The 25,175-nt window shown below is 43.6% G+C and overlaps 1 protein-coding gene and 1 long non-coding RNA gene across 2 annotated transcripts in view; both read left to right on the forward strand.

Annotated features, from left to right (window-relative positions):
- The first annotated feature begins 5,037 nt into the window (after window positions 1-5,037).
- LOC147370243 (uncharacterized) lies at window positions 5,038-11,717 on the forward strand. The gene is made up of 2 exons (XR_015165145.1): window positions 5,038-5,205; window positions 11,506-11,717. It is a non-coding gene; the product is annotated as an uncharacterized LOC147370243 (long non-coding RNA).
- A 6,567-nt stretch (window positions 11,718-18,284) lies between these two features.
- Window positions 18,285-25,175, forward strand: part of FBXL5 (F-box and leucine rich repeat protein 5) — a 45,552-nt gene continuing 38,661 nt past the window's right edge. Inside the window, exon 1 of the mRNA XM_086404762.1 lies at window positions 18,285-18,441. Within this exon, the coding sequence (XP_086260888.1) occupies window positions 18,358-18,441 (84 nt within the window). The 5' untranslated portion in view covers window positions 18,285-18,357. The remainder of the gene's footprint in view (window positions 18,442-25,175) is intronic.

Genomic DNA, 25,175 nt, shown 5'->3' on the forward strand with positions numbered 1-25,175 from the left:
TGGGTCTGCTGAACCATTATAATGGCTCAAACCATTTTGAAACCTGTGGCCTTTAATATCTCTTAATACCAGATTCTATTAATATACAGTATATTTTATATAGTTTTAAATGTTTAGTAATAACAATACCTATTATTAAGTGAATGGCTACTGTATGTCACTGTTTCTCAGACTTGATAAGGTGATAGTAGAATTCATGAAACTCATGGTATCATTTGCGAAACACAAGGACATGATACCCTAAATGTAATATAGCTAAATTTGCATGACAGATTACTAGAAAAATGATAGACTGTTTATTCATGAGTAAACAGAATAAGAGCTGAGCTCAAATCTCTTCATAATTATGTAACCATGGAAAGTTCCTGAACACTTCTGAGTCTAGGTTGCCACTTCTGTAAAATATTGATTATAATGCCTCAATGGGTTATTGTGGAGATTGAAGATAGTGAACATATAATGCTTGACATATGATAGTGAGTGTGAGTGAAAGTTGCTCAGTTGTGTCTGACTGTTTGTGACCCCAGGGACTGTAGCCTACCAAGCTCTCCTCTGTCCATGGGATTCTCCAGGCAAGAATACTGGAGTGGGTTGCCATTCCCTTCCCCAGGGGATCTTCCCAATCCAGGGATTGAACCCAGGTCTCCTGCATTGCAGGTGGATTCTTTACCAGCCAAGTCACAAGGGAAGCCCAAGAACACTGGAGTGAGTAACCTATCCCTTCTCCAGCGGATCTTCCCAACCCAGGAATCGAACTGGGGTCTCCTAATAACTGGAATAGTATTTTTGAAACTTTAGTTACATAGGAATCATATGTAACTAAATCATATGGTCTGAGACATTGACCCAAATATACTAACTCAAATTTCCAAAGGTGAGTCTCAGAAATCAAATCTTTAAAAGAATGGGGTGTGATATTAATTGAGTTCCAAAAGGACCATGTTTTGAGGAACATCATCAGGAACAGGGCTAGTTAGGGACTCTTGGCACCACAGCTCTCTGGTTGAAGTGCTACTCTACTTGCATTGTCTGCACCATACCATTAACTCTTAATTATTATTTCAGATCTTCTCTCATTAATTTAGCTAACAGTAAGCTGACACTTAGCTTAAGAATCTTGAGGCAGTATGCACTCTGTCTCCTGTTCTGCCGTACATTATTCCCCACTGTCTGCACTTCTAATTAAGCTCTCAGCAGACTACATGGTAGGATTTGTGTTTAACAGGAAGTGAAGTACAGGAGGGAAAGAGTCTCATGGTGCACTGAAAATGAGAGATACGACTTCAAATCCTACTTGCACCTCTGAGCTTTGGTTCCCTCCTGTGTAAAATTGGGTTGGCAGAGCCTACTTCACAATATTGTCAGATAAGGTGGTGGCCGGTATATAGTCAGTCTTTCCCTGACTGATGGCTGTCATCAATGCATGATTTACCCCTACAATTGTAGAGGAAGATCATAGAAATATTAAAACTGTGTAAAAAGTGGGGGGGGGGGGATCTCATTTTCCGGGAATGTTCAGTTAGAGACAGGCAAGATTAAACATGTTTAAATCTTTGATTCTTCATGAATGATAGCATTCCTTTTATTTCGACCCATCCTAAAGCTGACTCACCTTGGGCATTTATATTTGGTAAGTATTTCACAACTATCTCTTCCTTATTCATTATTTCCTGGTAGACTCGGTCAGTATGCCTTACTGTTGTATTTTTTGTGGCTAGATTGTCGGTTCAACTGTATTCTCATGAGAGAACCTGAGCTAGATTGACCCAACTAAGCCACTGCTGCTGCTGCCAAGTCACTTCAGTCGTATCCCACTCCATGCGACCCCACAGACTAATCCCCTGAAACTGTGACACAAAGGTTGTAAACCACTAAGTTTTGGGTAATGTGGTATACAGCAATAGATAGCTAATAACACGAGACAAAGGGAATACCTCTATCTTGTTTCAGCCACTGACTGACATTTTGTGCTTTACGTCACTTAACAGCCAAATCTAACTCTGAGTCCCTCTCTTCTCCTGCTAAATTAATCTGTAGAATTAACCTGAAGAAATATCTTTCAAGGTACTATTTTTGGGTCCCAGAGGCTGAGAACTGCAGGAGACCAAAGAGAGCATCTTGTCCCTTCATTTTATAGGTAAAAGTAACAGTGAATATTTAATGTTTCCTATGCTGGGCTCTCTGTTCCACACAGCATGTAACTCTCAGGATATCCTGGGAGGTATAGACTCTCACCGCATTTTACAGGTGAAGAAACTGGGTCCACATTACTACCCACTTTGCCTTTACATCCTCTATACTGTTACAGAATACTTTCAGTTCAGTTACAAGCATATGTCAATGTTTCATTACAGTCTTGCACATAAGGTGAAAAGTCTGTAGTCATCTGAAGAATCATCCTGGCAGAGATGTTTTAGGAAAAGTGGATGGAACAAATCACAGGTAAACTAGTTGAAAGGCTCAAACTACCACACAAATGCACTCATCTCACACGCTAGTAAAGTAGTGCTCAAAATTCTCCAAGCCAGGCTTCAGCAATATGTGAACCGTGAACTTCCTGATGTTCAAGCTGGTTTTAGAAAAGGCAGAGGAACCAGAGATCAAATTGCCAACATCCGCTGGATCATGGAAAAAGCAAGAGAGTTTCAGAAAAACATTTATTTCTGCTTTCTTGACTATGCCAAAGCCTTTGACTGCGTGGATCACAATAAACTGTGGAAAATTCTGAAAGAGATGGGAATACCAGACCACCTGACCTGCCTCTTGAGAAATCTGTATACAGGTCAGGAAGCAACAGTTAGAACTGGATATGGAACAACAGACTGGTTCCAAATAGGAAAAGGAGTACGTCAAGGCTGTATATTGTCACCCTGCTTATTTAATGTATATGCAGAGTACATCATGAGAAACGCTGGACTGGAAGAAACACAAGCTGGAATCAAGATTGCCGGGAGAAATATCAATAACCTCAGATATGCAGATGACACCACCCTTATGGCAGAAAGTGAAGAGGAACTCAAAAGCCTCTTAATGAAAGTGAAAGTGGAGAGTGAAAAAGTTGGCTTGAGCCTCAACATTCAGAAAACGAAGATCACGGCATCCGGTCCCATCACTTCATGGGAAATAGATGGGGAAACAGTGGAAACAGTGTCAGACTTTATTTTGGGGGGCTCCAAAATCACTGCAGATGGTGACTGCAGTCATGAAATTAAAAGACGCTTACTTCTTGGAAGGAAAGTTATGACCAACCTAGATAGCATATTCAAAAGCAGAGACATTACTTTGCCAGCAAAGGTTCGTCTAGCCAAGGCTATGGTTTTTCCTGTGGTCATGTATGGATGTGAGAGTTGGACTGTGAAGAAGGCTGAGCACCCAAGAATTGATGCTTTTGAACTGTGGTGTTGGAGAAGACTCTTGAGAGTCCCTTGGACTGCAAGGAGATCCAACCAGTCCATTCTGAAGGAGATCAGTCCTGGGTGTTCTTTGGAAGGAATGATGCTGAAGCTGAAACTCCAGTACTTTGGCCACCTCATGCGAAGAGTTGACTCACTGGAAAAGACTCTGATGCTGGGAGGGATTGGGGGCAAGAGGAGAAGGGGATGACAGAGGATGAGATGGCTGGATGGTATCACTGACTTGATGGACGTGAGTCTGAGTGGACTCCGGGAGTTGGTGATGGATAGGGAGGCCTGGCGTGCTGCAATTCATGGGGTGGCAAAGAGTCGGACACAACTGAGCAACTGAACTGAACTGAACGGTCAGTTAACTATTTTTTAAAGTATTTATCTATTTGGCTGCATCTGCGCTTAGTGGCAGCACATGGAATCTTTGTTGCATCCTGTGAGATCTTTTGTTTCAACGTATAGGACTCTCTATTATGTTGTGGCACACAGGCTCCAGAGTTTATGGGTTCAGTAGTGTTGCCTGGAGAATCCCAGGGACGGGGGAGCCTGGTGGGCTGCCGTCTATGGGGTCGCACAGAGTCGGACACGACTGAAGTGACTTAGCAGCAGCAGTGTGGCACAAGAGATGGAATTAGATCTCAGGACAATGTTTAATGAATTAACCAAGTTGTTCCCCCAAACCCAATCAATTAATGAGAATCAGGTGTGTATCTTTTGTTACGTGACTCAGTTACACTCAACTCTTTGCAACCCCATGGGCTGCAGCATGCCAGGCTTCCCTGTCCTTTAACTCCAGAGTTTGCTCAAATTCATGTCCATTGAGTTGATGATGCCATCCAACCATCTCATCCTCTATCTCTGTCACCCCTCCTCCTGCCTTCAATCTTTCCCAGCATCAGAGTCTTCCAATGAGTCGGCTCTTCACATCGAGTGGCCAGCATACTAGAGCTTCAGCATCAATCCTTCCAGTGGCTATTCAGGGTTGATTTCCTTTAGGATTGACTGGTTTGATCTCCTTGCTGCCCAAGGGACTCTCAAGAGTCTTCTCCAGCCCCACAGTTTGAAAACATCAATTCTTCGGTGTTCAGCCTTCTTTATGGTCCAACTCTCACATCTGTCCATGACTACTGGAAAGGAGGTGTATATGACAGCCCTGTTTCCTTCTGCTGATATAACTCTTGCCATCCATATGGGCTTCCCTGGTGGATCAGATGGTAAAGAATCTGCAGTGCAGGGGACCCAGGTTCAATCCCTGGGTTGGGAAGTTCGCAGGAGAAGGGAATGGTTACCCATTCCAGTTTTCTTGCCTGGAGAATTCCATGGACAGAGGAGCCTGGTAGGCTACCATTCATGGGGTCACAAAGAGTCGGACACGACTGAGTGGCTAACACTTACAGGACTTTCATATACCTCTTAGCGTTTAAAAAATTTCCGAGAGTTGTCTTATACAGCTGGGAATATTTTTTGTACTGTATTTTGGGTTTATGAGGAAGGAAACCGAACTGGTACTTCTCTAAACACTCACCTCCGCCTGCGTAGGCAAGAAATTAAGCAATCATCTGCCAGATGTCATCATTACAATGAATGCAAGCCTGACAATTTACAGGAAGTTTATCATTCCTTTCCATTCCAGAAACTGGTTATACTTTCCCTCACTACATGTTGAAAACAGCTAAAGCAAGTTGTCCATGATACTAGTCACCGCCTTTCCCTTGGGCCATATACACTGCACCATCCTGCAAGTCAGCTCCTAATAGAGTCTTTGATTGGCGTTGGTGTTGACTTGGCATGTTAAGAATAGGTAAGTGACACACAGGTATGTCTAGGAAATGGAAGGCTCTTATTTCTCTGGAAATTTTGCAAAGAAACATTATGGACCACTATGCTCATCTTATCTCCATATTTCTACTGATGCTGAAAGCTTGACTTTTCTGTGCACTGGTGCTGAATTGAATCTTGGAGACAGAGTTTTGGGTGAAGTAGAAAAGTAGCTTTATTGCTTTGCCAGGTAAAAGGGGACACAGTAGGCTAATGCCCTCAAAACTGTGTGTCCCAACTTGGGGAACATAGTGAGAAGTTTTATAGTAATTGTTCAAAGTGGGCGGGATCAGCTTGTGCACATCTTTCTAATGAGCTGGTAGTGAGGTTAGCAGGAGTCAATATCATCAACCTTCAGGTCCAACTGGGGTCTACATGCTTTTGGCAGCATTCCATTGACAATTGTTAACTTCTTCCACCTGGAAGGGGTTACAGTATTTGCAAAATAGCTCAAAGCTATTGTTTTGCATGAGGCTTCCCTAGTGGCTCAGTGGTAAAGAATACTGCTAGTGCTGGAGACATACGTCTGATCCCTGGGTTGGGAAGATTCCCTGGAGAAGGAAATGACAACCCACTCCAATAATCTTGCCTGGGAAATCCCATGGACAGAGGAGCCTGCCAGACTACAGGCCATGGGGTCACAAAAGAGTCGGATATGACTTAGCACCTAAACAAAAACAACATTTTATCCCTTGGTGGGGAAATAGGACCTTGCCCCGAGGCTGCTCCTGATTGTTAGTTTCTCCCGAGCCTCACACCCTCTCCCTTCCCCAGTTATCAACTGTTTGAATCTGCTCTTTGGAACTCAGGGAAGGTCACGGTGGATAAATGAAGGCTATTTCCGATACACAAAGAAACAGAAGACATGAAAGGCCTCGTGCCTAGAAGCCCCGTGGGGCCCTGCCCAGTATCACTACTGGAGCAAACTGTAGTCTTAGCATTATCTAAACTATGTCTTTTCCAAAGATAATCTAAGGAACTGAACTACGCTATATTTAGACACTTACGTAGTTTGTGGTGTGGCCTATATTCTTCCTTGTCACCTTTGGCTCCTGTTAAAGGGTAACAGCACAGGTTAGGCGTTTAGTGTGTTGACATAAAGTGATGACAGAGAACTGTTTTTCAGTGTAAGGTTTAGCACAGGTTCTAGGGTGCGAAAGACATAGATTAAATTCCGGATTTCCCACTCACTACCTCCACGACCCTGGACAAATAATAACTCTAAACAGTATTTTCCTTTTCCCATCAAGTGGGAAAAATGGTAGAACCTTCCACGTGTAGTCGTTGTGGGGATTACACATGACAATTCTCATGTGAAGCACTTAAGTACCTGGTACATGTTAAGACCTCAATGTATTTAAAATTTTTTATTTATTTATTTGTCTCTACAGTTCTTAGTTTCGCCACTCGGGATTTAGTTGCAGTGCAGCTCTCAGTGTTATGGCGTGTGGGATCTAGTTCCCCGACTAGGGATCGAACCTGTGTCCCCCGCATTGGGAGCACAGAGTCTCAGCCAGTGGAGGACCAGGGAAGTCCTGGCCACAGTGCGTCTTTTTTTTTTTTTTTTTTTAATTGAAGAATAATTGCTTCACAGAATTTTGTTGTTTTCTGTCAAACCTCAACACGAATCAGCCATAGGTATACACATATCCCCTCCCTTTTGAACCTCCCTCCTGTCTCCCTTCCCATCCCACCCTCTAGATTGATACAGAGCCCCCGTTCGAGTTTCCTGAGCCATACAGCAAATTCCTGCCAGTATATCTTGATTATTGTTTTCTTCTGTTTACTTCCACCTATATCTTTTATCTTTCTTTAATCCTTCCCCCACTCCGCGTTTCCTCATCTTTTAATTTCTGTCTTATATTTTATGCCTCTTCTTCTCCGCAGCTCTTCTGTTCTCCTGTGCCTTTGTGTATGTCCCAGCATTTCTTTTTCTCACTTGTGAGGCATGAGTAAACCTCCTCTTGGGGAGAGAGCTCCACACCTTGAAAAAAAGGCTAGAGAAAGTAGCACCAGCATTCGGATCTGTTGCCTTCTTCTTTGAGTCAAGCATGTGCTCCAGAAATGCAAACGTGAAGTTCTAGAAACGGATGCAGACTCACTGTGAGCACAGAGGGCCTCCAGACAGGAAAACGCCCAATGTGGTAGATAACCCCGACTTCCTAGCGGCTAGCTGCACTTTATTATTTACTTTTTTATTTATCTGTGGCTGTGCTGGGTCTTGGTTGAGGAGCAGGGGCTTTCTCTAGTCGCAGCGAGTGGGGGCTACCCTCCAGTTGCGGTGCAGGGGCTTCTCATTGTGGCGGCTTCTCTTCTTGCAGAGAATGGGCTCTAGGGCACTCAGGGTTCAGTAGCTGGGGCTCCAGGGCTTAGTGGGGCCATGGTATGTGGGATCTTCCCCTACCAGGGATCACAGCCTTGTCCCCTGTATTGGCAGGTAGATTCTTAACCGGTGGACCACCAGGGAAGGCCAGGGCAGCCTAACCTTGGTGAAGAGGGTCCTGTGTCTATGTCCTGTAGGAAGTGCCACAATGGCTTCGTGGTCTAAGGAAGAGAACTCAGCTAGAACTCACTGGAACGGCTTCCTAGTGACAGACTGGGAGAGGCCCACGCCAGAAGATGGGACTGTGCGGCAGGAGATGCACGCACAGGTCTCCGGCACAGGTACAGGAGGCATCTATATGTCTGGGTGGTAGCGCAGGGCTTCTGAGAAACTGGATATAGCTCTGCAATGGTCATCTAAAGATGATCGATATTAATTAAACTGAAATCTTAAAAAAAAAAACCCAAAACCTTAATTTTGTTTTTCAAATACAAAATTTGAAAACAAATTCGTTGCTAAAATTTTGAGGAACAAAAGTAGCTCTCCTTGCCTCCAACCAGTCATAGCCCCACCACCAAAAGCCAGTGCCAACGTTCTGATACACAGCGTTTCCTTTTACCCGCTTTCCAAGTGTAGTGAAGTTGCTCAGTTGTGTCCGACCCTTTGCGACCCCATGGACTGTAGCCTACCAGGTTTCTCCGTCTGTGGGATTTTTCAGGCAAGAATACTGGAGTGGGTTGCCATTTCCTTCTCCAATCCCCTTTCTAAGGTATTTTAAAATATAGTTGCTGTGAGATTGTTTGTAATATAGTCATTTCTGTATTCTGACATCAAAAGTAAACATACTCATTCAAAACACTGGAAAGAACAGAAACACCTAAAGGAGGGAGGGAATCATCTGTAACTGTGTCTCTCAGAGGAGACTTAATAAGACTCTGTGCCATTTATTTGCAATCCTTTTTATGCATTTTTATAAGCTTGGTGTGGATCATGTGAAATTTTGATCATGTTGTTTTCAGTTAACCTTTTATCATACCTACTTCTACCAGGTCATTAAAAACCCTGTCCCTTCCCTCAAGGAGGCTTCCATTCCTACTAGAAAAACAGATGTGGACCCAAGGGCAGTGTAATCAGAGTAGTGAGAGGCAGGGCAGATTAGAATATAGTTTTGGGGTAATCATAAATAGAAGGTGAAAAAGTGGAAGCACTGATGGGTTTTATTTTCTTGGGCTCCAAAATCACTGCTGATGGAGACTGCAGCCATGAAATTAAAAGTCACTTGCTCCTTAGAAGGAAAGCTGTGACAAACCCAGACCACGTATTAAAAACAGAAACATCACTTTGCTGACAAAGGTCCATATAGTCAGATGTATGATTTTTCCAATAGTCATGTACGAATGTGAGAGTTGGACTGTAAAGAAGGCTGAGAGCCAAAGAATTAATGCCTTCAAACAGTGGTGCTGAAGAAGGCTCTTGAGAGTCCCTTGGACAGTAAAGAGATCAAACCAGTCAACCCTAAAGGAAATCAACCCTGAATATTCACTAGAAGGACTGATGCTGAGGTTGAAACTCTAATACTTTGGCAACCTGACATGAAGAACTGATTCATTGGAAAAGACCTTGATGCTGGGAAAGACTGAGGGCAGGAGAAGAGGGAGGTAAAGGATGAGACGGATAGATAGCATCACCGACTCGATGGACAAGAATCTGAGCAAACTCTGAGAGACAGAGGACAGAGGAGTCTGGCCTGACACAGCCCTTGGGGGTGCAAAGAGCTGGACACAACTTAGCAACTGAGCAACAACAACATAAAATGGCTCTACCTGAAACTAGAACTGTAGCTACTGATTATATACAACCAAACATGTTAGTATATTTAATGACTTAAAATGTTCTTAAAATGCATTACTATTAATAGATTTTTATACCTATCAGGAAAACAGGTGAACACAGAAAAATATTAAAACTGTACCAAAGGGTGTGGATGTATTTAAAAACATTTAACTGTTTCTCATCCTAGGAGCCCTGCTTACAAATTTTTGCTGTCTTATTCTAGAAACACATACTATATTAAAAAAAAAAAAAAGGAGAACATATTTAACAAAATGTTCTCTCCATTGTTTTTTCCCTCTTAACTTGGAACACCTTGGTTTCATTTCATAGCAGCAAATATAGATCTATCTTATACTTTCTAGCAGGTGCATATTTATTTGTCTACTGAATGAATGTACTATAATTTATCACCTATCCAGTATTCTATTGAGAGACATCCAGTTGTTTCCCATTATTTTTCTCATTGTGCAAAAGCCTTTATTATACTTTATGACAAGCTTTTCTTTCTGTAGAGTTAAAGGCTAAATTGTGCTCCCTTCAAATTCATTTATTGAAGTCCTAACCCTCAGGATCTCGGCGACTGTATTCTGAGATAGGGCCTTTAAAGAGGTGATTAAGTGAAAATGAGGTGGTTGGGGTGGACCCTAGTGCAATCATGCTGGTGTCCTTATTTGAGAAGGAGATTAGGACGTAGACGTCAGACGGGCACAGGCACAGAGCAAAAGCCGTGTGAGGACACCGGGGGAAAGTGGCCATTTCCAAGCCCAGGAGAGAGGCCCCAGAAGGCACTAAACCTGCGGGCACCTAGATGCTGGACTTCCAGAACTGTGAGAAGCAAAGTTTCTGTTGTTAAGTCTGTCATATTTACTTTTGACCACCCCAGCAAAAGAATACACCCAACCACTCATCTCTATTTAGTAAAAACCAATGGGAAAATAATAATAGCACTTGCTATTTAAGTTAAAAGAGAGAAAGTAAAAGCTTGCGGCAAAATGCAGGCCTATGTATATTTCATATTCTGAGCTTTGTGTGCAAATACAGCATTTGAAAGGAAAGTGAAAGAAAAAAAATGAAAAACAAAACATAGCATTGGGCCTCACATTTCAACGCATTGGCTATCTTTTTTTTTAAAAATGCCATCATCCCTGCTAAGAGCTTTACTCCTAAATCAATCAACCTAGCCTGCCCTGTGTGTGTGTGTGTGTGTGTGTGTGTGTGTGTGTGTGTGTGACAGTAAGGATCAGCTCTGGTACTGAGTTAGGTTTGGGATTCCAACTGTTGGGGGTTGCTGCTGCTGCTGCTAAGTCGCTTCAGTCGTATCCGGCTCTGTGCGACCCCATAGACAGCAGCCCACCAGGCTCTTCTGTCCCTGGGATTCTCCAGGCAAGAACTCTGGAGTGGGTTGCCGTTTCCTTCTCCATTGGGGGTAGCAACGACCTTTCATCGCTTACTTTCACAACTAATGCACTGCTTGCCTGGAAAACTGCTGTGTCATAAACTCAGTTAAACACAGTTAAATATAAATGCCTTAGAATGGACTTTCCCTGACTCATAACCCTCTCCAGGGTCCTCAAAACCAGGGCTGGAAAATGGTGTTGCTGCCAAACTTGGCTTTCTCTGCCCACCAAATATGAATTTTAAAAAAAATTGGAGACAGAGTTTGGAGGAAATAGGAAGGTGGCTTTCTATTTCTAATCTTCAGCTGGTGGAGTGGTGAGGGCGGGGTGGGGGGGATGTTGGCTTCTGCCTGAAGAACTGCCCCTGGCCCTTCCACAAGGAGTCAAGAGGCTTATATAAGATGAGGGGGGAGGAACAAGGGGGTCAGGATCTTGTATTCTTCTTCCTCGTGCTTTGTTTCAATTAACAGTCACAGGCTGGTGTCAGGTAACCCAGTAATTGAGTCTGGCAGTCTGGGAGCACTGTGGCCTTCTTTCTCTGATGCAAAAAGAAAAGTTAAGAGGGGTGGTTTGTAAAGGTGAGCCCCAGAAACAGGATGTAATTAGCATAGAATCAAATGGTAACAGGTGTGAAATGTAGCTCCTGCGGATTTAGGGGGCAGAAAAAGCAAATTTAGTTACAGATTACAGATCGTTGTTCAGTCACTAAGTCATGTCCGTTTCTTTACAGCACGCCAGGCTTCCCTGTCCATCACCAACTGCCATCTAACCAACTCATCATCTACCACCCTCTTCTCCTTTGGCCTTCAATCTTTTTCTAGCATCACGGTCTTTTCCAATGAGTTGGCTCTTTGAATCAGATGGTCAAAGTAACAGAATAAAAACTAGGAGTGATCAGGCCCGCTCACTACTTTTGTTCTTAGTAAAGAAAAAAAAAAGAAACCAACTCATTCCTCTTTTGCCCTTTTCACTGCAACAATACCAGTAAAAAGGCCTCATGTCATCAGACACTTAGGTCACCAGGGAATGATTTGGCATTTTTTCCCCCATAGCATGCTGTTTTCAGAGAGAATGAGTAAAGGAAAGGCGTTACCAGTCCACCAGGCACTACGCACTGTGCATTGTTGCTGCTCTGTTTTCATGCCTTATCTAGTCCCTTGTTACCTGTAACTTCTCTGTGCCTCTGTTTCCTCATATGTAAAATGGAGTTAATACAGCCATTAAATCAGTGCTTGTGCCCTCATCAAATTCAGATGTTGAAACCCTACTGCTCACCTGATGTTATGAGGAGATGGTTGTTAGAATTCCTTCACTTTCATTTGTCAGAAGAAATCATAAAGGCATGATTAAGCCAATAACCTTGACCTTAATAGCAGTTCCTGATCTGCTGTAGTTGCAGGAACCCATAAAAATGATACTAGGCTGATCAATGTCTTCTTTTTAGGGCTAAAGTTTAATGTAAATCAATCATGTATTCTGGATATATCTGGTGATTAATTATTACCTTACTCAGCACATGGTGCAAAAGTTAATAGCTTTTTCTGAAGGGAAGAATGACCCACGGGACTTATTACTTTTTTTTTTTTTTATTACTTTCTTTCATTTTATTATCTTAAATTCCCTGAAATGACCAGTCCAACCTGGGTGTTACTACTGTTCAGCTAACTACACTGCTTCAAGGTCTAGGTTACAGTGAAACTGTGTGGAATGCCTTTTTGTTCATTTGTTTGTTAAGCACTGATTCAATGTGCCTGGTTCTAGGGGTATACTGGTGAACGACAGACACAAACTGGTATTGTGAAACAAAATGTGGTGAGAGTCTGCCTGCAATGCACGAGACCAGGGTTCGATCCCTGGGTTGGGAAGAGCCCCTGGAGAAGCAAATGGCAATCCACTCCAATATTCTTTCCTGGAGCATCCCCTGGACAGAGGAGCCTGGCGGGCTACAGTCCGTGGGGTTGCAAAGAGTTGGACACAGCTGAGCGACTAACACAAGAAATGGTGAAATTACAGAATGCTATGAACTTCCCTCATTCCTTCTTTCTTTATTCAACAAAGATTGAGTACTCAGTGTATGTATGACAGGCATTGTCCTAAGTGCTGAGGATCAAGCCATGTGCCTAGTCTCATGGAGCTCATTGCTCTGTGTAACTGGTTGACCTGAGGTCTGGGTCCACATTTCGAGACAACGCGAGTGACAGATCAGAATAGGGTAAAGTAACAGAAGGAAAATAAGAAAATGTCTTCTGGGGGATATCAGAAAATATAGACCCAAAGCCGTAGTGAAATAGTAGAGTTTAAAAAGAATGAAGACAGGGGGAGAAGATCTAGATCTGATAGATAGAGTGCCTGATGAACTATGGAATGAGGTTCGTGACATTGTACAGGAGACAGGGATCAAGATCATCCCCATGGAAAAGAAATGCAAAAAAGCAAAATGGCTGTCTGAGGAGGCCTTACAAATAGCTGTGAAAAGAAGAGAAGCGAAAAGCAAAGGAGAAAAGGAAAGATATAAGCATCTGAATGCAGAGTTCCAAAGAATAGCAAGAAGAGATAAGAAAGCCTTCTTCAGCAATCAATGCAAAGAAATGGAGGAAAACAACAGAATGGGAAAGACTAGAGAGATCTTCAAGAAAATCAGAGATACCAAAGGAATATTTCATGCAAAGATGGGCTCGATAAAGGACAGAAATGGTATGGACCTAACAGAAGCAGAAGATATTAAGAAGAGATGGCAAGAATACACAGAAGAACTGTACAAAAAAGCTCTTCACGACCCAGATAATCAGATTGGTGTCATCACTGACCTAGAGCCAGACATCCTGGAATGTGAAGTCAAGTGGGCCTTAGAAAGCATCACTATGAACAAAACTAGTGGAGGTGATAGAATTCCAGTTGAGCTGTTCCAAATCCTGAAAGATGATGCTGCAAAAGTGCTGCACTCAATATGCCAGCAAATTTGGAAAACTCAGCAGTAGCCACAGGACTGGAAAAGGTCAGTTTTCATTCCAATCCCAAAGAAAGGCAATGCCAAAGAATGCTCAAACTACTGCACAATTGCACTCATCTCACACGATAGTAAAGTAATGCTCAAAATTCTCCAAGCCAGGCTTCAGCAATATGTGAACCGTGAACTTCCTGATGTACAAGCTGGTTTTAGAAAAGGCAGAGGAACCAGAGATCAAATTGCCAACATCCGCTGGATCATGGAAAAAGCAAGAGAGTTCCAGAAAAACATCTATTTCTGCTTTCTTGACTATGCCAAAGCCTTTGACTGTGTGGATCACAATAAACTGTGGAAAATTCTGAAAGAGATGGGAATACCAGACCACCTGATCTGCCTCTTGAGAAATTTGTATGCAGGTCAGGAAGCAACAGTTAGAACTGGACATGGAACAACAGACTGGTTCCAAATAGGAAAAGGAATAAGTCAAGGCTGTATATTGTCACCCTGCTTATTTAACTTCTACGCAGAGTACATCATGAGAAACGCTGGACTGAAAAAAAACACAAGCTGGAATCAAGATTGCAGGGAGAAATATCAATAACCTCAGATATGCAGATGACACCACCCTTATGGCAGAAAGTGAAGAGGAACTAAAAAAACTAAGATCATGGCATCCGGTCCCATCACTTCATGGGTAATAGATGGGGAAACAGTGGAAACAGTGTCAGACTTTATTTTTCTGGGCTCCAAAATCACTAGAGATGGTGACTGCAGCCATGAAATTAAAAGACACTTACTCCTTGGAAGGAAAGTTATGACCAATCTAGATAGCATATTCAAAAGCAGAGATATTACTTTGCCAACAAAGGTTCGTCTAGTCAAGGCTATGGTTTTTCCTGTGGTCATGTATGGATGTGAGAGTTGGACTGTGAAGAAGGCTGAGCGATGAAGAATTGATGCTTTTGAACTGTGGTGTTGGAGAAGACTCTTGAGAGTCCCTTGGACTGCAAGGAGATCCAACCAGTCCATTCTGAAGGAGATCAGCCCTGGGATTTCTTTGGAAGGAATGATGCTAAAGCTGAAACTCCAGTACTTTGGCCACCTCATGGGAAGAGTTGACTCATTGGAAAAGACTCTGATGCTGGGAGGGATTGGGGGCAAGAGGAGAAGGGGACGACAGAGGATGAGATGGCTGGATGGTATCACTGACTCGAGGGACGTGAGTCTGAGTGAACTCCGGGAGTTGGTGATGGATAGGGAGGCCTGGCGTGCTGCGATTCATGGGGTCGCAAAGAGTCCGACAGGACTGAGCAACTGATCTGATCTGATCTGATCAAGGACCTTCTCTATATTCTATTATACAAGAATTGTTCCCATTTCTAAGACAGACTATGTACAAGTCATCATCTCTGTATCCTACACAACTAACAGAATGCCTGGCACGGTATCATTGGGCCTAGATCATATGGCCAGATTCCTCACTAATTTATGGGATGCTAGGCAATTAATACCAAGACTTAAGTTTCCTGCCGTATACCTCACACAGTTCAGTCACTTCAGTTGTGTCTGACTCTTTGTGACTCTATGGACTGTAGCCTGCCAGGCTCCTCTGTCCGTGGGATTTTCCCAGCAAGAATATTGGAGTGGGTTGCCATGCTCTCCTCCAGGGGATCTTCCCGATTCAAGCATGAAATGCACGTCTCCTGTGGCTTCCACATTGCAGGTGGATTCTTTACCATTGAGCCACTGGGGAAACCCTACTATGTGCTAGGTACTCTTATAAACAATTCAACTATATGAACTCTCTTAATTCTCATAACAATCCTATGAGGTAGGTATTTGTCTCAGTTGCTCAGACTGTTAAAATACCACAGACAGCGAAAGTCGCTCAGTCGTGTCTGACTTTTTGAGACCCCGCAGACTGTACCCTGCCTGACTCCTCTGTCCATGGAATTCTCCAGGCAAGAATACTAGAGTGGGTAGCCTACCCCTTCTCCAAGGGATCTTCCCAACCCAGGAATCGAACCCAGGTCTCCTGCATTGCAGGCAGATTCTTTTACCAGCTGAGCTACTAGGGAAGCCCATGCATAGGCAGGGTAGCTTATAAGCAGTTGAAATTTATTTCCCTAGTTCTGGAGGTTGGAAGTCCAAGATCAGGTGTCAGCATGCCGAGGGCCTGATGGTTGATTTCTCATGTCTTCACATGCAAATGAGCAGAGAAGGGTAGTGAGCTCCTTAGGGATTCATTATTAGGGTTTTACTTTCATGACTTCATCTAATCCTATTATCTCCAAAATGCCCACCTCATAACATCACATGAGGAGTAGGGTTTCAACATTTGAATTTGAGGGGGGCACAAGCATTGAGTTCATGGCTGTATTAACCCCATTACATATATAAGGAACCTGAGGCACAGAGAAATTAGGGAAGCTTGCTCAAGGTCACACATGCAGTATCCTTCAAACCAGGAATCCAACTTCAGCGCCAAACTGTGCTCTTAAAAACTGCTCATACTGCCTTTCAATAAGTGGCACATAGATTAGAAATAAACGAAAGCATTCTTATGCAAAGTTCTTACACTATTCTACTCCATCATTTATTGAACATTCATCAAACCCCTATGTTGTCTTGGAACTCTCATAGTACGGATGTAAGGGTTGAACAGAATACACCTGCTTCTTGCTCTCCTGGAGTTTACAGTCATTAAGCAAATTACCTAACAGGGCTTCCCAGAGGGCTCAATGGTAAAGAATCCACCTGCCAATTCAGGAGATGCAGGAGACATGGGTTCAATCCCTGGGTCAGAAAAATCCCTTGGAGGAGGAAATGCCAACCCACTCAAATAATCTCGCCTCGGAAATCCCATGGACAAAGAAGCGTGATGGGCTACAGTGCATGGGAGTCACAAAGCGTTGGAGGTGACTGAACACACACACACACACACACACACAAACACACATTCCATAACCCCAGGTTTTCAACCTTTCCTGTTTTCTCTTCCATATCTCTGTGTGTTCATGAAACCTCCAACCAACCAGCTGTCGACCAAAAAATAGTCAAAACCTGAAAGTAGAGAGTTATTTTATTTGATGGGACCAGTTAGGACCCAAGCTGGGGAGACAGCATCTCAGTAGCTCAGAGAAAACCGCTCCAAGGAGGCAGGGGCGGGGGAAGTCAGGCTATATACAAGCGTGCAACAAAAGGAGCCAGGCAGTCTGAACATCAAAGATTATTGTGATGTAAGAAAAATCAAATACATAGCGTGCTATGTATGGGAAAATGCCAGCCTCTGGGCTCACTGAACTCAGCCAATCCTGTTTCCTCAATCACCTTAAGGAATGGCAGATAGCTGCTTCTTGCATCCGCCACCCTCCGCCCCACGAGCAACACGCCCCCCCCCCCCCCCCCCCGCCCCCAGGGGGTGGGTGGCAGCATCTGTTGGATCACAGACACTGTGTTCCATTTTGGGCACCTCATTCACATTGGGATGCCAGAAATCGCTGATGGCCGTAAAACATTTCTTATTTATTGACATGGCAGGCAATATTTTCATTTCACACAGTCCAGGTTTGATCTGGACGAGCAAAGCCCGTAACAGGGTCTTCCTAGGTCTCCTGGAGGACTGAGGCCAGGATCAGTCGACCGTCCGGAAGAGACTGACCTTTTTCTTGCCAGTGACCTGGTTGAAGTAGTCTTTCTCTCTGAGTCTCAGCTTAAAATGGAGGGATGTGTCCTGCGGTTCTTTCCCCGCAACCGACTTTCTGGGATTATTTACCCTCGAAGACTCTCCAGCACCCAGGGCCCTTACTGACAACCCTGACCGGGTATTTCTGAGCTTCAAGCGTCTTCCCGCCTTTGATTCCCAGGAGACACTTTCCCTCCCAGGAGTCTTCCTTCACGATTCCACTCGGCCTTCCCGCCCAGCGCCCAGCCCCCAGCCCCGGGCTTCCCCGCCCGCCCTCAAGCCCAAGGGCCGCCATTGTCCGTCCTCGGCCTGCTCTCGCTGTTTCCTGAGTTCTGGAGCTCCCCAGGCCCGGTTCCCCTCATCGCTGGGGACCCCTGGCCGGCGGGCAGGGAGGTCAGCGCTCCGGCCGAGGGGCCGAACAGGCACCTGGAAAGGCCTGGAGGCGAAGGGGGGTTCGTGGGGGCCGGGGCGCGCCCAGCGCAGGCGCTCAGGCGAACTGGGCGGCCGGGCCGACCGACCGCGGCCCTTTGTACTCGGCGCCTCGGCCTCAAGGCCTGGTGGGCGCAGCGGCCAAGAGGAGCGCCGACAACGCCTCTGAGACGACACCCTCTCCCCTCAGAGCGTGTCTTTTCTGTTGCGAAACGTTAACAGAGAAACAAACAGGGGAAAAGACTCGGTTTCTTTCTCGGGCAGACGAGGAAAGAGAGTGGAACTGGGAGGTAGAAGCGCGAGCCTCCAACGCGCGTCGGGTCACGTGGTTCGGCAGGGACCGCATGGCGGCGGCGGCCCGCGCGCGCCCCCGCGCCTCCTCCGGCAGGGCAGCCCGGGCGCGCGCGCCGACGGGGCGGGCGCATGCGCAGGGGGGCGCGCCGCCTCTGCCCCGCGGCGAGGGTGTCTATGGAGAGGCGGCGGCCGCGGCTGCTGAGGCGGCGGCGGCTGAGGCGGTGGCGATGGCGCCCTTCCCCGAAGAAGTGGACGTCTTCACCGCCCCGCACTGGCGGATGAAGCAGCTGGTGGGGCTCTACTGCGACAAGGTACTGCTGTGCGGGGCCCCGGGCTCCGGGCGGCGCGCGGGCGGAGGGGAGGCGCGGGCCGGTCTCCGGGCGGGCCGGGCCTGCGCGGCGCCCTCAGCGTCCAGGGGCCGTGCGCCGCGCGAACCGCCGCCTGCGCAGCTGTCAGCGCGGCGCTGTCCCCGGGAGCCCGCGTCCTGCCCGGCCGGCCGCCTCGGACGTGTCCCCGGGAGCTCGCGGCGCGGCCCCCTCCCGGCCGAGGGCCTGGCCACCCGCTGCCCTCGGGGGCGCGCTCCCCGCGGCCGCGCGGGCCTCCCGCCGGGTCCCCCGGGGGAGCGGGGCCCCTTCGCCCCCTGGCCTCCCGCCGACCCCTGGGGACCCGGGCCGGCCACCTGCGGGCTTCCTCCGCCCGGCGCAGGCCGTCCTCGCAGCTGCACCCCCTCCCCTTTCAGCCTTGTTCCCCTCCGCCCTGCCCCGGCCGGCTTTGGGGGAGTCTCCCCGTGCCTCTTCACCCATCCATCCTTCTTCTGAACCCCTGACTTGCATCCTGGCCCCGCAGGCATCTTCTTCCCAACTCCGTCTGCCCATTACTATTATTATTATTTTTAAGCGCCCTCAGCTTTGCAGGGGCTTGATGTGAGAGAAAGGTTTCTTGGCTTACGAAGCAGAGAACATTCACTCTTTTATTTGCGGTCATTTTTTTTCTTTTTTCTTTTCCCCCTTGCAACTTTGATTGTCCGGAGCGTTTACTGGAGGTCGGTTTTGTTATGAGACAGCTATTCTCTGCTGGAATTCTTTACGTGGGCTCGAATAAAAGGGCCTGGGAACAAGTTGGTGGAACTGCGAGAGCCGTTTTGTGCTCTCAATAGGTGCAGCCTAAAGCGGAAAAAGCACATTTGTGGAGCTATCCCAGGGCTTTTTGCCTATGATTTTAAAACAGTGTTAGGAGTCATTTTTGTCAAACATTTGTGTTGGGGAGAGTCCACCTTCTGGCAATGCTGCTTTGTGTAGCAGTGAATCAAACAAAAAAGCACTTAAAGACCTGTAATGTTTCAGCATAGAAGTCAACTTTGATGAACTTTCAGAAATGACAGCACTGTTGAGAGAAAAGAGGTGTTCTTACAGCCCAGTGAGTTGGTTGGAGGATGCCCTTAGTGTTCAGTGCCAGGCCACACTTAAAAAAGCATCCACAACCATCTTTTTCCTCCCTCCATTTTGAAAATTAAAAATACACGATTCAGATATCGGTTTAAATACTAGGGTAGTCTAGGATAGTGGTTCTCAACCTTCTTTGCTCATTAGAATCACCTCGAAAGCTGTTAAAAGTCCCGATGCCCTAACCGCTACAATCAGCATTTTGGAGGGTGGGACCCGGCATCAGGTATTTAATTTAAAGTTCTCCGTGAGTCCAGCGTGCAGCCAAGGGTAAGAGCCACTTATCCAGGAGAAACATAATAGGTGGGTAAGTGGTCAGTTAAGTCTGTATACTTTGGATTTTTGAGTTAGCCTACTGTAGTGTTTTTACCTGCTCTGACCTTTGAACTTAGTTATTCTGACAGTATCCTTCAGTTGCAGGAAAGAAAAAAATTGGGGAGGTTTTTTAACTTTCTCAAAATTGCAAAGGTAAAGTTAATGAGGAAGTAATAGAATGTGAAGTCTTCTATTACGGGTTGGGGAGAGGCAGTCCAAGACCACCTGGAATTTTGAACATTTTGGTGCATTTTTCTAAGGACTTAATGGCTTTCATCAGATATCCAAATGATAGTGACCCTCCCCAAATAGTTAAGGATCACAACTTTATTTAGGTATACACTAGACTAACCAGCCCTATTTAAAAAATTTGAAGCAGTCAGTCACTAATGTTGTGTATCATTACCTGGTGATTGAGAAGGTTAGAACAAATTTTGAAAATACAGTGCCCTTTTTAAAAGCAATATTTTAGTCAAATAAGATTCTTGGTAGTTGCAGTGCGCCTTCTTGAAAGCATTGTCAATTTGATATAGCAGAAATTAAAATTATCACTAATTTTGAATTAGATTGTTGTATATATTCATCAGGAAGACTAATTCCAATTTTTATGAACTATGGATCAGAGACCAAGGTGATTTAGGGGGGAAAATGCATAGGAATTCTACATCTGGATTTCTTTTTGATGCTAATAGTTAATTGAAATTTCTCCTAGTATGCCCTTGGGGGCTAGAAGAGAAAAAAGTATTTTATGATGGCTGAATTGTCTCAAAGGACTATATGTTTTTATTCATTTATCACCTCAACTTTTGCCTTTACCATGTTTTGTTTGGATAGACCAGGGGTATCCAACCCAAACAGCATATAGTAAAACCTCACAAAATGAGAATTAGTTTTTGTACTTAAAGGATACAAGATATGTTAATTCATGGTATTCTTTATGTTGTCTCTGAATGCTCAGTAATTATAAAGAAGTCAGTTTTATTTTGAATATTGACTTTTCAAGTATGGTGTATTTTAGAAGCAGTCATTTGTTTATTAGTAACAACCATTATTTATGTGCTTAGGCCAGTTTATTTAGAATAATTTATTCTAAAGTTGTGAGCTATATTAAATATTGCTCTATAACACCTAATTTAATACTTTGCTCATGGGTTTTCTTTTACATTTATAGGTTTTATGGAAAAGTTTTTTACTCTTGTTATCCAGATAGCAGTCTTTTTAGTTAGGTGTGTGTAGGCGATGTGTAGGCTTAGATTAGTTAGACCAAGTTTGCATAAGTAGTCAGTGATGGATCCAAATGGAAGCCAAGTCAGGATCCTGATTCCTAGTTTAATTTTCTTTGTATGAAGCCAGAATAGTTTCTGAAAAAATTTTTGGTGACAATCTATTATGAAATGGTGCTAATTCACTCACCTTCCAAATTGGGATGATTTTACGCAACATTTATATTGGATCACATCCTTTTTCCAGTTTATTCTAATGCCTCAGTTTTTCCCTAATCCTCAAAACTTAACAGCATTAATTCTGCCAATGAGCGTGGAGTTTTTACTGTCAGCTGGCCCTGTAGTAGCTTGTATTGGCCGTTTGAGACCGTTTCTGTTCTTCAGATGATCGTCTAAGGTTTGTGCTGTGTGGAAATCCAGATGACCTATGGTGGGAGCAAAGGGGGTGATACTTGGTCAGCTTTACATTAAAGGGTCAGAAGTGGGCTTACAGTCTCTCTGAGTTGATTTCTGAGAGCAAAGTATGTGATGGTTGTAAGGATGTGCATGGTACAGAGATTTCCAGACTTATACGTTGACCAGCTATAAAAAGTTCAGTTGGTGGAGGCTTCATGGAGTGCCCAAGTTTTTCAGAGAAGAATCTTATGCAGTCTATTTTATCATTTTATAAAGATAGGACATTTTATGACCAAAGCCTTAGGGAGAAAACAAGCTCAGAATAATTTGAACAGATTATTTTTTTAAAAAATTGAATGAGTATAGCTTTATGAAGAATATATTTAGTTTTCCTTGTTTTTCTGTCTCTCTGCATACCTGTTGAAACTGTTACTGACTGACATTGGGAAGATTGATTTATTGGAGAGAATATTGAATTGAGAGCTAAGGAGGGGAAAGAAAAGGGAATTCAACGCATTCTTATTACGTGCTTCCGTATTTTTAATCCTCACAAGAGCCCTGTGAGACAAGTATTGTCCTTATTTAAAGATGAGGAAGCAGACTTAGTGGTTAAGTATTAATAACTTACCGAACTAACTCACTCAACTTCGAACCTGGGTCTCCCGCATTGCAGGCGGACGCTTTACCGAACCCAGGTCTCCCGCATTGCAGGCAGACGCTTTGCTGTCTGAGCCACCAGAGAAGCCCAACTAGTAATTAGGGGAGGCTGAATTTTCGTCTTTAGGACTCTTTTTTTTCCTTTCTGAAGCCCATGTTTTTGTGTCACCGTACTGGTTCTGCTCCTTATTACTAATTACATGATTTTATGCAGAACATTTCATTGGTGGATCATAGGTTTTTCTGTCAGTTTGAGCAGATAATTACTAAGGTTTCTTCATTCAGTGTAAATCTGTCTTGATTAAATGAAAGGATTATCTGGCTGAGGAACGAAAAAGTAAAAACTTACTTGGGGTAATATTATTTGAGTTTTTGTTATGCTGTTTTGCATATCTGTTTTTGAACTTAATACATAGTCTTTTTTAAGTGACACACAACTTCAACTCAGTTTAAAGCCAGGCTGTAAGTATGATTTTACATTGTAGAGTGTCTGAGACAGAAAGTCAGTTAAAAATTATTTGAAAATATAGGAGATACAATGCACTGAGTGTTGTTATTTGTTGATTATATGCATCCTGGTCCTGTGTTAAGTTTACCATACATCAAGGGATATAAGCTTACAGGTCACTTTGGAACTTTTATAATCCTACTGTGTTTTTCAGAGTGAGTTCTGTGACCCATTAGTGGGTCATAGAGTCAGTTTTGTGGATCAGAAATAGCATTAAAAACATGAAATAGTAAAGTAAATGATAAAGAGAACATCACAGGTTAGGGAGGGAAGTGTTGTTTCCTGGAATTTGGTGGAAGTGTCTGTGATGTGTATGTGTCTGGACTGGAGTGTATTTCACACTAAAGGTCGTGGTTAAGCATGGTTGAAAAAACTCTCTTTGGAGCCGTGGTTCTCAAGTGCAGCGCTGCTCACATTTTGGGCCGGGTGATGCTTTGGTGTGGAGGCTGTCCTGTGCACTAGGATGTTTAGTCCTTTCCTGCCATACCCACTGAGATGCAGTAGAGACAGCTAAACATTCTCTAGACCTTGTCCATAAGTTCCTCAGTGAGAAGGAGTCCTTTAGAGCAAGCACTGACAGTGTACTCTGTTGGATCTGAAAAGATAGCTTCATGATGGAGACTAACATGATATCTTGTGGGAAGTAAGTAGGTTTCACAGGCCCAGAGACTTGATCTCTGTTTTTGTGTCTGCGAGTTGTATGGTTTGGGATAAGTTATTTTTTCTGAGCTTCAGGTTTTTCACCTATAAAATGGTAAATGTAACATCAATTTACTAGGATTGTTGTTAAGAATTAAGTAATACGTGAAATTATTTAGTATAGTACCTACCACATGTAGGCTTCAATATGTCCCAGACGTTATTAGTGTCTAGGTTTATTTTTTTTTTCAATCAAGTCTCTATGATTGAATAACTTTGCAGAGGCAAGCAATTTTAAACAATGATTCATATGCATAATTTTTTAAAAAGTTAATTTGTATATGCTCAGGTTATTCTTTTCACTGCACTGACTTTAGATATCTGGTTAAAGACAGTTGCTCTTTTCAAGTGGAGAAAAACTGTCGGGTAGAATAAGGACTTCTAATGATAACTTTATTTGGGCTAAATAGCTCAGTTGGTAAAGAATCTCTCTGCAATGCAGGAGACCAGGGTTCAGTTTCTGGGTTGGGAAGATCCCCTGGGGAAAGAAATGACAACCCACTACAGTATTCTTTGCCTGGAGAACTCATGGGCAGAGGATCCTGGCAGGCTACAGTCCATGGAGTCACAAGAGTCGGACACAACTGAGTGACTAACACTTTCACTTTGACTTTTTCATAGGAATAAGAGAAAAACCTAAGTAGGATTATGTATGTTATATTCCTTGTTCTTTAAATATATTAGCTTATTAAATTGTCACAAGAGCCTTATTAGGTAGTTAATGTCATTAGACCTGTTTTACTGGGGAAGAAGGGGAGTGAGGGACCAAGCTGGCAGAGATGGGTTCACACCTAAGCAGGCTAGCTGCAGTCAGCATCTGTAACCGCTCTGCGGGACTGACTGTACTGCGGAGAGTCCTTTCCTCTGATTTGGGTTCTCAGTCTGTAGCATGACCTGATCTTTACCTGAGCTTGTTACTAAATATGAAAGATTTTCTAATAGTCCAGTGAGAACACATGTAAAACTTCCTGCGAGTCTATTAAGATGTTATTTTCCATAACTCACGTGAGGGCATTATTTAGTTTTCTGCTATCCTTTTTGTTTTTTAAAAAATTTTATAGTTATCACTAATGTTTTCATTTGTTATACCTCTTATCAATATCTCTACTGACTAATTTTTAATAGTGACACATGATAGTATTTGCTGAGATTAGCCACTAGTGAATTTTGTTGTAATTTTGTGTAACATTTCTTAGGATAAAATTTACAGCCTTGGGTTAACCATCTCTATCCAGTCAGTTATTTTTGTGTGGCTAAGGAGCTAAGAATGGTTTTTACATTTTTAAGTCTTTGGGAAAAATAAGAATAATATTTTATGACATGCAAAAATTATATGAAATTAAAATTTTAGTTCCCATAAATATTAATAAAATTTTATTGGAATATGGCCATGGATTCATGTGACTACTTATGTGCTACAACAACTAATTAAATAGTTGCTACAGACGGTATGCCCCACAAAACTTAAAATATCTGGCCCTTTACAGAAAAAGCTGCCAGCACCTGTTATAAGTAATTTATTTATTGCGGTTGGTTTGTTATTTTATTTCCCATCACTAGAATGTAAACTTGATAAAGGCAGAGACGTCTGTTTTGTTCACTGAGCTATCCCAACTACCAGAAACAGTGACTGGCTTATAATAGCTGCTCATTAAATATTTGAATAAGGTTTTTTAATATGAAAAATAAAAAAATTCATTTTTACATGAATTTTTATAAAAATGAATGCTTAATTTTCAAAGTAATGATAGCTAATGTTTACTAAGCACCAGTTTAATCTCACAGCAGCTATGTGAAGTACAGGT

This window comes from Bos grunniens, chromosome 6, assembly GCF_055505025.1.
Source record: "Bos grunniens cultivar Pamir isolate PY7600 chromosome 6, Bosgru_T2T1.0, whole genome shotgun sequence".
Classification (NCBI taxonomy): domain Eukaryota; kingdom Metazoa; phylum Chordata; class Mammalia; order Artiodactyla; family Bovidae; genus Bos; species Bos grunniens.